This window comes from Melozone crissalis, unplaced genomic scaffold (assembly GCF_028551555.1).
Source record: "Melozone crissalis strain CALT ecotype California unplaced genomic scaffold, PUWL_Pcris_2 ptg000036l_1, whole genome shotgun sequence".
Taxonomy (NCBI): domain Eukaryota; kingdom Metazoa; phylum Chordata; class Aves; order Passeriformes; family Passerellidae; genus Melozone; species Melozone crissalis.
The window spans coordinates 11834725-11852540 of record NW_026535814.1 but is presented as its reverse complement, the minus strand read 5'-3'; the positions used below and the strand labels follow the sequence as shown (position 1 = coordinate 11852540).

The window sequence follows — 17816 nt, the reverse complement described above, 5'->3', positions numbered from 1 at the left end:
TTATGCTGAGAGCTATAAGGACAGACTCTATACCAACAAATATTTCTGAAGACACAGTCATGAGGTTCAGTTTATTGCCTTTAATAGCACTGGGACTATCTGGCTTGTGTTGTAAATTCTAAGCCACTGAGAAAATCCCTTTAAGGTGTATCTCTGGTCAGAGCTAGCTCTATTGTGCACTGCATTTAAAAAATAACCATAAAATCATGACAATCAGCATGTATTCAAGGATATTTTAACATTTTTGTGAGATAGACACATTGGAAACTATCAATATACAGCTAGTTACAGCAATTAATATCTACTTTGTCCCCATTTTTCTTCATTTCAAGAGATTTAAAAAAGAAAAATATGTGTTTGAACTGCACAATAAGAGATTTACTTCTTCAGAGATCGGCAAATAGCATAGCACTACACTTCATAATACATTTTAGGCAATGCTAGGTAATTAAATCCTGAATGTTGATGTGTAGCTTCTGTTTCTTATGTAGTTTTCTTTGGCATCCCATGTTCTTCTGACACTTGGGAGATTTCATTTTCCCATTCTTAACCTGATTGTTATAATTACAGTTTCCTATGCAATTTTATGCAGAAATACCCGAAGTCATCAGTTAAAATACTTTGCTATCCAGGGCACCATTTCTCCTAAAACCAGACACATTGTAGTTTTAACAGAGTAAATTTAAAACATTATTTTAAACAAATATAATTACAGCTCAATGCATTGAACCCAGAAGTTTTGTAAGAGACATTTTGAGGTAAATAAAAACCTTACCTCCACCTCCTCAAAGAGGATGAGCCGCACCAGCACAATGTGAATTGCATTGCCAATGCTTGGATCATGGAACAACCCTGTGACCTGTGCCAGAGCCAGGAGACATGAGATTAACTGATTCCTCTACAGTAGAACACAATTCAGAGAGAAAATACATTTACTTCTAGCATACTGTTGATCTGGGGATTGGTTTACTTTTTAAATTCTTAAATCATTGAAAGTTTACTGAAATCCAAAAATATGACAACTACTGCAAAGGCCAACTCTGCCTAATGAATGATGATACAGCCTTTGGCTAAAGCTACTAAGCTAAAGAGCAAAAGCCCAAACAAGATTAAAAAGATTCAAAAATCTCTGAGTTCATAAAAAATACTAGCAGAAAGGAACACAACATCTACAGTCATATAACACTGACGGAAAGGTACATTCAGGGTGCAAATAAACCAGCATATCAAATTGTCCTGTTTTAAATAAACAGGATCCTCTCACAAAAAAGCAAATTTAGTCAGTACTAGGCAAAGAGAAATTATTTGAATAATGGCTACTCTTGTGTTCTCAGAGTACAGGAAAGGATGACAAGTACAAAAGCAAAGATAACAACTCCATTCAAAAAAGACTCCACATAAAAAGCAACAAGAACTGAACTCTGCAAAAATGTGACCCAATTGTTATAAACATCATCAAAATGTTGAATTAGGCAGGAGGAAAAGGAATCAGAGCAGAAGATAATCACAATGTATCTATACATATCTATGTGTGACCTATGCCATCTATCACAGGAAATACGGATGAACAAAATGGAAAGTCTTTGGGTCAAAACCGTTATGGAGAAGATCACTAAAGGAGAAATACCAAAATGAAGTAGAAATTGTGTTTACAGAGGTCTGATTTGGATATGGATCTTTTTCAAGGTACTCTACCGAAAATTGAAACATTCTAAATAACCCTAATATCTAAGGTCAGACTGTTGAGTCTTGTTTGTTCCTGAACCTGATAATGACTGGGTTTTATTCCAGGCACTTTCCCTGTGTGGACAAAACCTCACGTGCTCGAACAACCTTTGCACCTGTTTATTCAGGCTCATTGCCTCAGCAGCAAGTTGGGGCACAGCTGGGGACATACTGTATAAACTCACAGGACAGATCAGTCACCATGGCTAGAATTGCACTCTGATTACCTCCACAAATATTGCACATTTCCATGATAACCAGACAGAACACATCCTCAATGTACTCTCAAGCTCAATATCTACCATGATACACATAATATTGATAACAGGTATTAATAACAGAAGGCATATCTTTGGGCAGATGTTATGGCTTTTCCCAGGACCACTTTTACTTGGAAACTTGCCACAAAGGAAAGCATTTGAAGTTCAACTTTTCTTTATTCCAATGTGAACTTTGTACTCCAAGAAGGATACTTATCTGGAAAAAAAGCTGTATTGGCTTCAACTGGGACAGTTAACTTCCTTCATAATAGTTCATATGTTGCTGTTTGGATTTATGATCAAAACAGTAACAAGCTGGTTAAAAAAAGCTAAAATGGTTTGCAAAGTCACTACAATTTCCAGCAGGCTCCCTGTGTACCTTTCTCATCCACAAATATGTGAAAGAATTTGTCTATTTAAAACCTGCAGAATTTCTCTCTGCCATAGTCAAAAATCTGAAATCACTGAGAAATAGGTTCCAAGGGAGACAGAATTACAGTGAAAAGAAAGCTAGTGCTAGCATTTACAGCTATGAGACGTATCTCACATAAATCCAGAGAAAAATTGTGCCTATACAAAGTAAAAAATTACTTAAAAATACAGAGTTTCAATTCATATATATTAATGATACTACACTTTTCTCCATGAGCAACACTGCAGACCTGTTAGAAGATCAGCAGCATAATCAAATTCAGGTTTGCTTCATTCGCCTACCCACAAACCCCAAAACATTGCACATACCATATTCATTATGGTGAGGATATATGACTCCACATGGTCACTCCCATGATATTCAACCATTTTGCTGTCGGCCACCACAAGTGTCTCCACCCATCGCTCCTTGCTGACGGAGCGCCGGGAAACCCTCCTGGCAGCTGCGTGGTTTTGTTCCCATCTCTCCCTCCGATGCTGCTGCTGTTTGAAAAAGCTGTGGGTATCTGGAAGAGTAAAAAGCAATGCTGTCTTGAAAATATTTTCAAGCTTGAACTGTATGGCTGTAAAACTTACACATGGGATTGACATTGTGAGACAGAGCCAAGATAAAAAAAAAATTGAATTGGGGATGCCCTTTTCAAGGAGTTTCTCTCCTGTGGTTTGGATCTAACCTCTCCAAAGACACCAGCTGACAGTTTAAGATCAGGGATATGCTTTCTTCACAGGAGCTCATTTTCCCATTAGGATGGCACATTAAGTCCAACACATTCTTGGCACATCCAAGAATGCCTTGTTCTGTGCATGGAGAATATCCGTGACAAGTGGGGACATTTGACCAGCAGGTGTCATCTAAATACCAGCACGGCATCCCTGCCTGCTGCCATCCTGCCCAATGACAGGACAGACACTGCTTCCACTGTAATTTCGGGATCTGTGCATCTAATGCTTTTCAGGAAGAAGTCTCTGCTCTGTAGGGTTGCTAGCAACCTTGCACTGTGTTCAGTGGGGCTAATGCCTCTCCACTCACTCTAGCTTGGAATGCCAGCTGTCCATGTTACCAGGGAAATACCAGCAACTTAAATAATGCAGGGCCTTAAAACCAAATGAGATGCCAGTTTTACAGCAACTGCTAGCATTTTTCCAACCCATGCCCCTTAGAAATGCTTCTACAGTGGTGGGATTTCCTGAGTTCTACAAAGGATCAGGAGCACTTGTTTCTGTTACATGTATCGCAGTAGTGCCTTGTCATCTCACTCATGAAAGAAGATGTCCTAATTCCAGATGGGGCACATCCACAGGCCAAAAGGGCAGCTCCAAGTGCTTACAGCCTTTCCAGCATCACCTCCATGACTGTGGGGCAGGGGACAGTTATCCAACATCACCTCCACGTCCAGTTCCCAGTGCTGAGGAGCAGCTACCCAGACACTCTGCCCTTGAAGAATGGATGACCTGGCAGCTGGGTCCCTTCACACCAGCTACACCTTTGTCATGAATGAGCTGTTTGCCCTTCAGATCCAAGCACAGACAGAACAATCATGGCATCCTGTGTACCCAACAAAACGCAGCACCACCGGATGTGCGTATCTCTTGGTGTAAAAGATGGTTTATATATTCAGGTTTTCAGAAAAGTGTTCTCTGACGTAAGCCTGAAAGAAGCCTCAATCCTGATAACACATAATGTGCGCAATTGAAATTTGCCACATTAATAAACAAAATAACACCGACCACATTTAGAACCGAGCCACCGTGCTCAAGTGTCCTGTGCACGACAGCAGTGAGCTGTCACTGCTATAACCTGCACCCTAACCCCACTAACCCGCACTGCAGCACCACTCCAGCTGTCTCCCTCAATCTCTGTTCAGTTACAGCAATCATCTTCCCAATGAGGGGCTATTTATGAGCTGGTATTCATTAACCTCCCTTGCACATTTGCACATTTTTCAGCATTCTTATTTCCATGAAGCACAGTTCTCATTATCTACATTTTTAAGGGTTTTGTGCTGAGAAAAACCTTCCCCACAGCTATCCGAACAAAAAACTCCGTTGAAACTGCTGGTTAAGTGCTTTGTTTATGGCCAAATAAAACCTCAGGCCAGCTGTCAGGTTTTCTGTTTACAGCTAGCAAAAAGTATTGTTAATTGTCTGGGCAGCTGATAGCAATGGAGGTAAAAATGTTTAAAGTCATAGAGACTGCAGTGGTGAACAGCCCTCAGGGAAATGTTTGGAGTCCTGGTTAAGAATGAGACTCTGTATTGTATGAAAATCTGAGAAGAGGTGAAAATGAACGCCAGATAGCCAGAGGATTCTGCAGAAAGAACTCTCCTCAGTGATGGACAACCTCCTGTCCAGGGTGTGTCACCTGGGGAGGTGACATCTAAGGATGGATCCCCACTGTGTGACGTCTCCTGGCAGCTTTTTTAGTTAGACAAAGCAGAGAGGACAACCTCTTGAGCCACACTAAAATACAGGCAGCTACAAAGGACAGTTCTACTTCTGCCTTTATGTCCCTCCAAATTTTGACTGTCTCTTTTAACCATCCAGCTGTGAAGTTAAATAACTTTACTTTCAATAAGAAAAGTGTTACAAGTGATTTCAGATTTACTGAGAAATCACAGGTACCCTGTTGTCCAGGCATGGAAGTCTTGACTGGGAGTCCACCAGTTCAGGACTATCCAAGAAGCAAGGAATGGCCTGACACTAGGAACAGTGCTGCCTGGGGAAAACCTCCTTTCCATCATGACTCCTGAGCACAGTTCATTCCACAAGAAACAGAAGGGAGAAAGGGGGTACTCCTACCCTGAGGGTTTCCATGGATTTCTGAAGAAGAGGTATAACACAGATAAGAATAGTGCTGGAGTCCTTAGGAACAGAAAAGGAATGTAGTGCTGAGAGAGTAGCCAGGACGCTCTAAGACTAAACAAAAACAAGGCTGGTAAGAGATTCAGGTAACAAACTACATGAAATTCAAGCAGCAACACTCAGAAGTTTCTAGCTGTTGTGGGAGGTAATTTTGCAGATATGAAGCTTTCATTAGAAAAACTGATTCAGCCCAACAAGTAACATACCATGTCCCAACACGGATATGTGATATCCAGATATTTGACTGCATAATCAGAAGCAATGATGTAGATTACAACATTTCATCAGCTTCTAGATAGAAATGGCTGATAAACTTCAGCAAAATGGTTGGGTTTTAAGATCAAATTCAAAATTATTTTTAGTGAAAATAAAAACATCCCTTGAAACTACCCTACAAATCCTACTTGATTAACAACAACATAAAAGGCCCTTAACTTTCAGCTACTAGGGAAGATTTTGAGTTATCTGTAAGATTCACCCATATAAGAAAAAAAGCAGTATTGCACACGCTTCTTCAGGACAGTTTAAAGCTGCATGGTTTGTGTATGTGAAAAAAAGCTCTACCCTCTAACAAATCAATTTAATTTTTCATCAGGTGACAACATTCTTTGCCAGTCCTCTGTAAGAAAGGACCTTTCTAATCGTTAACTATTAGATGATCTCACTTTAAAAACCTCCACCAAAGTTCTTCTTCACTTAGAATAACTCACCCATTCAAAATGAGCTTGATTGTTAAGCAGTTATTGTCTGCTTGTCTTCTACCACTCCAAACTCCCTAAAAGAGCAAACATGACTCACCTCACTTAAAGGCATTATGTGAGATTTCCATAAAACAAGCTTTTTCCCACTTTGTTTGCTGCTGGTGCTGCTCAAGGAAGAATGCAGCAAACAGTGCAGCGCAAGGGGACCTCCAGGTGCTAACTACACATCGCCAGCCTTCAACGTCTTTGGAGGTACACAGCGCTTTGCAGAAGCAAGGGGAAAATGTCTGGAAGTTCCCAGAAGAGGAGGATTACTGAGTTGAAGAGGAGAACACTCCAAGTGAAGACTGTCACACAAAATGATTTGTGTCTTCACCTTCTACTCTCAGCTCCCTTCCCTTTGCGCAAGAGCTCTGTCATTTTTGCCACTCTTATACTGTTCACAGTCAAAATACTACAGCCCCAGAAAGGAGGTGTGAATGATGCTAGACGAATAAATTCCACACTGTTCATAACTTGCTACATATGACTCTTTCAAAACCCTTCACTTTGTTCTAAGACATGCCTTTAGTTTAAGTATTAACAAAATGATACTGTTTAGGGGTGAGTTTTTCAAGAGGTCAATAAACTGTGTTGAAGCACAGTCACTGCACAAGCAATACTCTCCCTCACTCATAAGAAAGTGAGCAACTTTCATAGCTGATCTACTTACTACTACTAGCTACTACTTATTACTACTGGCGAGAACTTACTGATTGCTTACAAATCAAATTCAGCGAGCAATCCTCTTCCCTGTTCCCCTCCTGAAACAAACAACGTAGTTTTCTACACACAGGATCTGCTTATAAACAGACAAAACTAAGTCTGGATGATGACAATGTGAGAGTAAGGACTCACATGCCATAATGGGAAAATTGGTGTAAAAATGGAAGCGAGCGTGTGAATTTAAAACTGAAAAGATAACCAAACCAGGTGTTTTTACCAGCATTTCTAAAACAGGTCAAACTAAGACACAAATGCTTTCTGAGTGTGAAGAAGTGTTCACACAGGAAACTATTACAACTACTTAATCACGTACAAGCCCATGCTGACAACCCCCAGGTCCCAGCAAAAACAAGCACAGAGAAAGCAAGCTTACAACTCAGCAAGGTTTGTTTAACTTTGACATTCCTGCTGTCAAAAACACAGCATATCAAACAGTGAAGTCACACCACTCTGAAGTAGAATGAAGCTAAAACTGGACCTGTCTTGACTGATGCACTTAGTCAGATACTGCTGCTGAGTGTCTGCTGCTCATTACCACTCAGGCTGTACAGATGGAATGATAGATGCACTGGGCATCAGGAGGCACACAGAGAACAATATCGTGGGAGACATATGCCTGAAGTTGCCAATGCTCTGCATCAATGATTGTCCTTCTGACTGAATGTTCTTATTTTTTTACTTAGGAATTAAACCCAAGACAATAAGGGACAATTAAAAATTATAGCTGTGTCACATGTTTTCCTAGGAGTACATTACTCCATGTAAATTTGAACTTTCCATGTTCATTCATTTGGCAACTTTAGTGTCTGGTGCCTCTTATTTTAGTGAAAACATTAATGAAATGGATTAGAAGTGACATTTCTATGAATTAATCTAGCTCTTGGTAAAATGGCATCTCAATACAATTTAACTTGCAGCACAATTCTGTTAAATTTTAAAGAAAAACAAGTATCATCTGAAACAAAATACACTCATTGTGAAACAAATTTGCAGATTGCAAATTCCCTATGAATTATACCTATATAATAATGTCTCTTGCCAAATAACTTAAGAACTGCTAACTTAAAAATAATAGAGAAATGCAGTTTTGGGGTACCATTATGATGAAAATTAGAATTAAAACATACGGGCTTTATTAATAATCTTTCTCTTTTTATGTCTCTCTAAAAATTCATTCACAGAAAATTTATGCAGAAAACCTTGGAGTGATATCTTTAAAGTAGTTGTCTCTGCATTGTGTTTATCTGATTTTCAGTTTGGTTTTCCAAATAGTATCCAGGAGCTCTTGAATCAGACTCCAAGAATTTCTGTTCCATATTTTTGTTCCAAAAATTTATCTTCCATAAATTTAATTCATATAATCATGAAAAACCCCCCAAACTGGTTACATGCTGGCAATCAGAGGTCACCAACCAGCTGCAGTCAGGACCAAGAACAAGGGTAAAAGGCTACAATGTCTTATTCATTACAACAAAGACACGGACATGCTGGAGAGTTTCCAGAGAAGGGTAATGGGGCTGAGGAAGGGTCTGGAACACAAATCTGACAAGGAGCAGCTGAGGAAGCTGAAGGTGTTTATCCTGGAGAAAAGATGGCTCATCACTCTTTACAACTCCCTGACAGGAGTGTGTGGCCAGGTGGGAGGTGGTCTCTTCTCCCAGGTAGGGAGAAGTTCCTAAGGAACTAGGGACAGGATGAGAGGAAATGGCCTCAGGTTGAGCCAGCAGAAGTTCAGGTTGTGTATTAGGGACAAGTTCTCCAAAAGGCATGCCAAGCACTGGAAGAAGCCCAGGGCAGCAGTGGAGTCAGAATTCCCAGAGGTATTTAAAAACATGTAGATGTGGCATGGAGGCACATGGTTTACTGGTGGACTTGGCACTGTTGGAATAACAGTTGGACTCAATAATCTTAGAGGTCTCTCCCAACCTAAAAGATTCTGTGACTCTGTCCCCTTAGCTTGTATGCTGCAGGTAAGATTGTGCTGGCACTAGGGAACTCAGCAGTGAAAGAAAGTGCTGAAACATTCAAAGGGTACATATTTTATGGGGCTTCATGGATAGGAAGAGAGTCATGAACCAGCAGGATTCAGAAATTGGCAGCATAGGTCTCTGGAGTGCCCAATAGTTCTTGAAGATCACTTAAGGGATTTTCACAAAGGCACTCATTGCAGGCTGCCCTAATGCCAAGCTCCAACAGCTGGTAAGGCCATAGGAATGGAGGACAGAGCACCAAGGCAAGGAAAGGTGCCAGAAAAAATCTCCAACAATTATGCTGGAAGAAGCAAAGAACAAGAAGGGACTGCTAAAGATTGTAATTCCAAGGGTTTGAGCACGGTGAATGCTTTACATGGAAGGTTTGCTCTTTAAAAGTGGCTCACACAACAGAGAATGTGGTTTTCAAGCTGTGAAGATTGCAACCAGCCTCTGAAGGGACTGGAGGCAGCTCAAAGGGGCCTCCACCTACTGGCTTTAATAAGTTTGTGAGTATAGCAGCAGGCTGGGTGCTGTGCCACAAGGACTGGGGAGAGTCACTTCTCTTGCACAAAAGCAATTTGAGCCTCTTATAGCATTCATAGGAAAGCTCACCAGACCAATTGAATCTAAGCCCAATAAGCATTAGCAGTCATCTCCTCATGAAAGAGTAACTGAGAATAATCACATTTGATTCATGGATTCCAAGTAAACTTGTGCATTTCCTTTTACTTCAGAAATTGGCAGCTCCATTTTTATCAGACAACAAAGTCCCTACAGCACTGATACCTATCAAATCCTAATATGAAGAAACATTTTGTTCTGTTTCCAACAGAATCAGAAGCTGAAGAGTAGCAAAGGAGACAGCTATGAGAGCATAATTCTCTGCTCTGAACTGTAATGTGCTTTCTTCCCCACTGGCCCATCCTCAGCCAGCCTTTCCTGAGATTTTACCAGAGATTTACCTGAGATTTTAAACTGATGCAGAACTGAAGGGGAGCACTTGGGTTTCCCCATGCAGAAAAACAAGAGGCTTCTGCTCACACATGCTTTCTTGTTTAGCTCACAGAATCTAAGAACAGCCCTCTGCAAAGACCTCAGTATGTCACTGCCCCTCCTTGGAGAGGACAGAATGCTGCTCCATGCACCCAAGGGACCCATATTGGCTTTCAGCAACAACCGAGGAAGGTCGTCCTCCACAGATGGCACCCTTTGCAAAATGCTCCCTGTAATATCCTCATCATGCCAAAACCAGTATGTTTAAAGGGCTTAAGGAGTACAGGTGCCTGTTTCAAACACTGTCAAGGCCACAGATGGAACTTGCCATAAGACAAATCACCACAGTGAGAACCTGAGTTAAGCACAGAAGAGAGGAATTTGGAAGGTGCTATTCCAGGCCTGGCGGCAGGATCTGGTTAGCACATTGTGGTTAACACATCCGGACAAAAATTCCTCCTGTGGCAAATGGTGGAAAAGGAAACACCTGCTCATCCACTTATCACCCCAAGTTGTGGGAACACCATCTGTGACCATCCTGTGGCTCCCTGGAACTTGGGCTGTAGGAAAGTGGTACTCCAGGACGCCAGGTGAAGAGGGACGAAGGGGATGGTGCTCACTCCACAGGTGCTGACTATCTTCTGCTTGATCTCACCTTCCTTCATCCCTTCTACTTCTCTCTATTTCTCTACCTCACATTAATTGTTAAATAAGATCCAGACTGTTAACTTCAGCATATAGTCTTGTTTGCATCTTCATTCAGGCAGAAACATCTCTCACAAATCAGATTTTAACATACCCCCAGCACTGTTTTGCCTGCTTATGCTACCCCATGCAGAATCCCAAATTTAAGTGGGTTTAAGGGCCTCCTCTAGGCCCCCAAGAGCCAACCTGTGCACCACAGGAACTCCTCACTGGCTCATCATTTCTCTTCAAGTTAATAAAGCAGAATCAGCCACTTGCATCTCTCTGTGCTTGCAAATGATGAGTGCAGAGCCAGCTGGGACCAGCTGCTCCTGCCTCCTCTCCAGGAGGGATAGGAAGGAAGTCAGAGGCAAACACACAGAGGCAGCACAGCACAGCTGGGCGATGCTGAGTGGTCCCAGAAGAGGATGCAGCCTCCCTGCACTCTGAGACACTGCTCCAGCTCACAGCTTCACCCTCAACAAAAGCTGAATCTCAGCAGTTTGGTTAGAAACTATGTGTGAAAGGCACGGCTGATGAACTAAAGCTATTTCACATCATCCCATGACGGAACTGCTCCTTGTCCTGATCTTACAGCATTCTTCTGCACCTCCTTCCCTAAGCGCACATCTTCCTTTCCCAAACACCAAACAACACCCCTCACTGAATACTCGGCCAGGTTCCAGCTCAGCTGTGACCCCCAGGAGTCCAGGCATCTGAGCCCCTCACACCATTCTCAGGCCAACTCTCTTTCAGATGTCAGCACTCTCTGCCCTGACGCCTCCACTGTGCTTAGACTCATTCTGGGCCAAAGACAGCATGGAAAGTGCTGTTCAGCTCATCCCCCAGGAACCTCCAAACAGCTCTAAGAGTCAAAACCAGCAAGCAGATAGCTGTGCCTGTCAGACCTGCTGTGACAGCATGAATGTCCATGGCAGAGGCACAGCCCAGCCATTCCTCTCAGCAGTCAGGATCTGGCCACTCTGAGCGAGAGACAGAGAAAATTTGATGTACTCACAAAGAGAGCTGTATGCTACTTGGCTGCCATGCCAAAGAACACTGGAGTATTTCAGTGATTAGCACAAACATGATCTCATTGTGTGGGAACAGTGGTGAACATGAATATCCACAGTGTTCCACAATGAGAGCAAATGCCAGCTCAGCACTTGCCTTACATATAAAGAAGTTACATGGTGAACCAGAATACACATTGTAGAGTATACCACAGGCATCTTTTAAATACAATTTCTCAGGCAAAGTTATTAAAGATCATGTCTTTATGTTCACCATATAAACTGCCTGATTTTGCAGCTATTTTACATTTCAGGTTTCTGCTACATATTCTGGCATTGGATTAGTATTGGACTGTGTATTTTATCATTCAGTTAGTCAAATACACTCACATTTATAAGAAATAAAAGTTTCTAGTTCAGCCTTCAAAAAGTACGGCTTTGACTGTGACATATTTCAAACAATCTCTTTCAAGATGTTAACAGAGAGGTTACCGAACATGCACATGCAAAGGAATTGAGGAGCCTAGTTGAAACTATCCCCACTATTACCCCATTACTTTTTGGAACTGCCACCGCAAAAACATAAGCCAGATTTCAAGACAGATTTATCTACTGTAACTCCCTCAGATGTAAAAATAAGTCAATAATTCTGAATAAAACACACGGATTTGAGAGAGTCCTCCAGTTGTAACATGGTAGTCCAGTTACGAAGCCCTAGATAGAAATATATCATTTTAAGTCTAAGCATAAAGCAGATAAAATTATTTTTTTCTTTAAAAAATGGTTCCAGATAGAAGTTTGTCTTTGTACTTGAAGATTTGACTGACTAAGAAATAATCTGACCTCACTGACTAAATATTTATGTATGTATGAGGATGCATTTTCTTACATAAATTAACAAGGCATCCAGTAAAATGAACATGTGGTTATTTCACTGAGCACTTGTAATGAGAATTTCCTGGGCTTACAATCAATAGGTTAAAAATTGTCAGTTAGCTGCCCTGAAATTCTGACTTATAACACAAAAGGGCAGGAGAATGTTGAAAAAATAATCTAGATTAAACTTCCCCCCTTTTTCCAGCATCTTATCTAAAGTCTATTAAATAGGAAGACAGATCCCTGCTTTTTTCAGAACTAACCTGAAGGTATTCTCTATGTCAGCTGTAGAAGCACCTGTAGTACAGCAAAGAAAATATATCATACAATTTGTTAGCAAAACACACAGAGGGACAAGAAGGTGAAAGAAATGTACTCTAAAACCAAATATAAAGCATTTACAGCACTACCCATAACTTTTAAACAAAACTATTTCAGTCATCCAAGTACAGAAGGTCCATTACGGTCCTTTTACAAATTGCCAGATTTTATTTTAGTGCTGCATTTCAACATTTTATTTAGCTTATTGGTATAAACACATTCCTTTTCACATTTTTTTTCTCAAAAATATTTTTTTCACAGTTAATAGGTAGTGTGCACTAAAAGGACTTGAGAGTGATTCTAAAAGCTAGAAAGCAAGACAGTAATAAGTGTTCTACAAATGCTCTGAAACTCATGGGAAAAACAGGTGTCCTTGGCTTTTAGTGAAGCGAAGATGACATTTTGGTACTTACATCAGCCATTTTATGTGTTATTGACATTCTCAGGATTTCTCCAATGATCCCATTCTACAAACGGTACCTGCTCATTAATTCACTAAGGCTAAATTTATGGAACCTGTTGCAGCACAACGGACATGGCCCAGCAGACAGGCTGAAACACAACAGAATTCAGGTCATGCTGCCAGTCCATGTGAGAATCAAAGAAAAATAGCCTTTTCTGAGACTCCAATATTGCCAGAGCCATCTCAGCTGTGCTCCCCAGCAGCTTTTGCACCCCCACTGCAACCCTCTCTACACACAGGATGCTCAGCTCTCCCCTTTGTTCTCTCCGTGCAAAGCAGCAAGCTGGTTGCTAACTGCAAGCTCAGAAAGTTCTGCAGATCCAGAAGAAACAGCACCTCCATGCTGAGGAGGGTATATAAACCACATATTGGACCACAAAGTGTGATTAGAGAGCAAATAAAGCAGAGCTGTGCTTCCAACGCAAAGGGTAATCCAACAGGGTCAGGCAAACACATTTTATCTGACAGCTACGTCTGCTTCACCCTGTCCATTCTGTCTCTGTCACCATCCTGCTCTCACCTCAGGATCTTAGAAATAGGGCAGTACCAAATCAATTTCTGTAGCAAGACGCAAGCCTGAAAGAGAAGCATCTCTAACCACTTCATCTGCTACCACTGAGTTTTACTACCTAAAAACCTTAAAAACTACAAATCAGTCTAAAGATGCCAATTGATAGTAACATTCAGAAATCATTTACCTGAACTAACAGAGCAAGCAAATAGGTAATGCCATTTGTTTTATAACAGATCTAATTAGCTGTTCTAATGGACTGCACAAACCCTTAGGCTTGACTCGTAACGTCACATTTACAAGACTTAAATTTCAACTGCTCTTTCCCCCTTGCTTTTTCTGAAATTATGAAGAAAACAGCACTTTTTCCAGACATCACTCAAAGCTATCATGACTTATTTTCATTATGAAAGGGCTGTGAGGAGCAAGATGAGCATGAGCCAATATGTATAAACAAGGGTGAAGGCTGGAGAGAATGCCTGGATCCTATTCCTTGCCTCATCAGCCATCCTTAGAAACATCCAAAATAAATACACATTTCCATAAAATACTGTAGGCCGTTCAGTCCTCTTGGCACCCTCACATGAGATGAAATTTGAAAGGAAGATGTGAAAGGGGAGAGCACTGACTAACAGGTATCAACTTAGTGAAATTCTGAGCTCCATTTTCTCCATCTCCCAGTCTTTTTGCAGCTATCTGAAGACCTTCATGCTTGAGGTATGCTGCAGACACAGAGGACACGTTCTCAAGAAAGCACCTCATCAAATAAACATTCCCTGCACCAAAGTTCATTTTTCATCAACAATAGTTACTATAGTTCACCCATAATTCCTGAAACTTGACATCTCAGTTTTAAATGTTCAAACCACAGTTCAAGAAGTGAAAAGTACCTCAACTAAACTAAAGCTTAATGTCTGTGGAGAGAAACAGTTATAGAAAGATGAACAGAGTAGTCTTCGAAGTGGTAGTTATACAATGGCTTTTAATTAGTTTGGTTTTGGATTAGATTACTAAGAAAAATCAGAGAAAGCCAATCTGGAACTAATCCTGAAACAAAATTATATTCTTTCAAGGTTTGATATGATATCACTTTTATAACACTGCTTATGCTATAACCTTCTAATCCCTGGGCTTATACAACAGAGGTCATTTGGCCTTTCTCTGGACCAGCTGTTGTTTTTTCCATTCCATTTCTCCACTGCCTTTAAAATACCAATCACACCAGTGTGCTCAAAGAAAAAAGCATTTTGAGGGGCCTCCTTGTCCCTGGCTGAGGCCAAATGTCTTAACTATCAGATGATGTTACTAAGCAATACAGCCTTCAAAGGCTCAGGCTCAGCCCCAACCCTGCTGTGCCTCTGCTACAAACATCAGCACTTAAAGCACAGCTCCTGCAGATGAGAATATCCTCCCTGAAGAAGGGAAGGGGTTGGTCAGTCACCAAAATGAATTATGCTAACATCTTGAAAATCTTAGGCACACACTGCTGTTAACATTTTCTATCCTTAGAAGCAAATCCTGATAACAACACTTTCCAGCTTCACAACATTTTGAGAGATGACTGTTGAGGTTCTCCTGTTCCAAGCTGGCAAAAGATTTCATTTGTCTGACTGAGCCCCTGAAGAGGCACCTGTACACAGACAACAGACATTGAGCAGGACAGACTGGATCCTGCAGCTGGGGGGAGCTGACAGAGGCATCTGTAAACTCCTAAAAGGAGCAAGGGGAGGAACAGCATAAATCTCATCATCTCAGGGGAGGCAGCCATCAGCACCTCTGACGTGAGAGGTTAATAACTCCTGCCAGCAGCCTGCATGAGCTACCCTGCTGGGGTAACACCAGCTTCAGGTGAGCTGTGTCCACTCAGCTCTTTGTGAATACCACTGCAGGGCTAAAGGATGTTTCCAAATTTAGCCAGAGTTTTAAGGGTGACTTTTTCTTTTTATTCCAGTTTCCTATTAGAGACTGATTGTCAGAGGCACTATAACCTGTTGGATGTCATAAGCCCATTAATTTATTGGCATTTCTGTCATGCACGGACTGGAGGTTCACCAGTAACACCAGCTTTAATTAACTGAACTCCCTCTGTTCATTACTTACAGAAAACTATGCCAGAATCCTTCACAGACAGGAGCATTGGGCGCTTCCACACTTAAATGCCAAGGAGTTTGAAAGTGCTTGCTGAGAACTGGGTTTGAACTTTGAAATTTTTACTCCTATGGAAAGAGAATTAAACAAAGCCCTACCAACACATTGAACCTCTGGGTTTTTTTTTTTTTTTTAATGACAATTTCAGTTTTTATTTGCAAAAATTCCCTGATTACTATTCTCACCAGGAAGTCTTAAGATGATAAAGGTATGTAAATGCATTGGACCAGAAAGAGGGAAAAATGCAGGTTAGCTGAAAGAAACATCCAGTTCACATTCACCATAAAACAGTATGAATAATTATAGCTTAAGGAGACAAAAATATACAAAAAATAGATAATTATGAACAAAACCAAGTTACAACCCTAAGCTGAGGAAGAGGTTGTTTAGTAATTAATTCCCCAATATAAAGGTTATCTCTGCTTGGACAACTTCCAGCTGCCTATCAATGTTACCAGTCCAGGCTTTGCAGGAAACTCCCTTCTTTTACTGCCCTTCTTTGCTGTGACCACCCTGACAGATGGAATTTCAACTTTCCCATCATCTTCCAGTTATTCTGAGGAAGACCTGACTGACAGAAGCATCTCACCATGGGCAATGGATGCAGCTGGGAGGATGAAAAGAAAATGTGACGAAGTAGAGAGTGGTTCAGTGAGTGTTTCAGCTGAAGAACATCAGGAAAATAATGTCAAGCAAATCATACAGAAAATGACAGGAATGATCCCTTGTTGAAACCACAGTATTTGAAAGAAGAATTTGATCCAAATCCAAAACCTCCAGAGAGTTGAAAGGAACCCATACTGGGGGTTCAACCAACAACAGTGCAGATCAGAGAGGAAGGATCTTGATTCAGCTTGTTTTAAAGTTTGGGCAGGCAAGAAACTTGCGGCTAATTTCAACTTTGGCAGAAATTAGGGAGACAGGCTGAAATTGTGTTTTAATTGTGTTTTTAAAGTATTTAAAATATGAAAATATCTCTCTCTGCAGCTTCAACTTAAAAGCTGTTCTGCAAAAGAGCCAAGTATTAGACCAAGACATTTTTTACAAGAAAGAATAATAAAGGACATAAAAACTTTGGACTTTTTATTTTGCAAAAAGATTATTTCTGGGACAGTGTTTCTTGTAATTGATTAGAACAGTTTAGAAGAGACTTTCTGTAGGAGTCTAATTTATGTGTACAAAGACTTCATCACTGCTGTTTAGAGAGCAAAGGAACACCTATCTTTTTTTCAGCTAAGACACATTACATGCCGTTTGCTGAAGTAAGTTTAGGTTGAGTATTTGCAAGGGAAGTGATAAGTCTAAATGAGACTGTGAGAAGAAAAAAATCACTATTTTCTCCTATGGTCTTTAATAGGGAAATCTGCACATGCAAGAAAATAGTTCCACAAAATCTTCAAACAAGTGCAGTATTTAAGGGCAGCAACTAAAAACATTTTCTAGATCTTTCAGCACAGCAATCTCCTGTCCACCTTTTTTTGCATAAAGATGAATTCTTTGGGATAATTCCATTTATTAGAAAAAAAAAAAGTGTGTAATCTATATGTCCTTTCAGTGAACAGCATCTCTCCAGCTTGTTATTTACATACAGTTTATTTCAGGACAGTACATAAATACCACAGGGGTGCAGGATATTTGTGCAGCCCAAGCAATTGTGCATGGTGTGCGATAAATGCAAATGGGGCCTCACTAATCCCTAAAAAGGAGGGAGCGTACAAGTTAACTGAAGTAGTAGTGGATAGAATAAATCACCTCCCAAGTTCCTCTCATTCCCAACTAACCATAAAGCCAAAACCTATGCTTAGAGGAATATTATGAATATCTCTGAAGTGCAATAGCTCCAAAGGTGTCTCCCCAAGCACACAAAATGGATCCAAGGTCAGGGACACAAAGAGTAGAGAACACAGCCACAAGCAAGGACATAGTGTTTCATGCAGAAAAACTGAACTCAGACACCTGTTTAAAGTAGGTCACCTGCAACAGGAGGCTCATCAAGGATATACGACTCCAGAGAAACTAATTCTGAACACTGAGCCCATATCAGTTCATCAGCCCCACAGAACGAGTCCAGCACTTCTAAGCACTGGAA

The 17816-nt window shown here is 40.8% G+C and overlaps 1 protein-coding gene across 1 annotated transcript in view; it reads right to left on the bottom strand.

The window, feature by feature from the left end:
- Positions 1–17816, bottom strand: part of ADAMTS12 (ADAM metallopeptidase with thrombospondin type 1 motif 12) — a 140956-nt gene that overhangs the window by 64349 nt on the left and 58791 nt on the right. The window contains exons 4-5 of the mRNA XM_054283474.1: positions 2727–2923; positions 776–859 (exon numbers count right to left, since the gene is read on the bottom strand). Coding sequence (XP_054139449.1) covers positions 776–859; positions 2727–2923 — 281 coding nt within the window. The remainder of the gene's footprint in view (positions 1–775; positions 860–2726; positions 2924–17816) is intronic.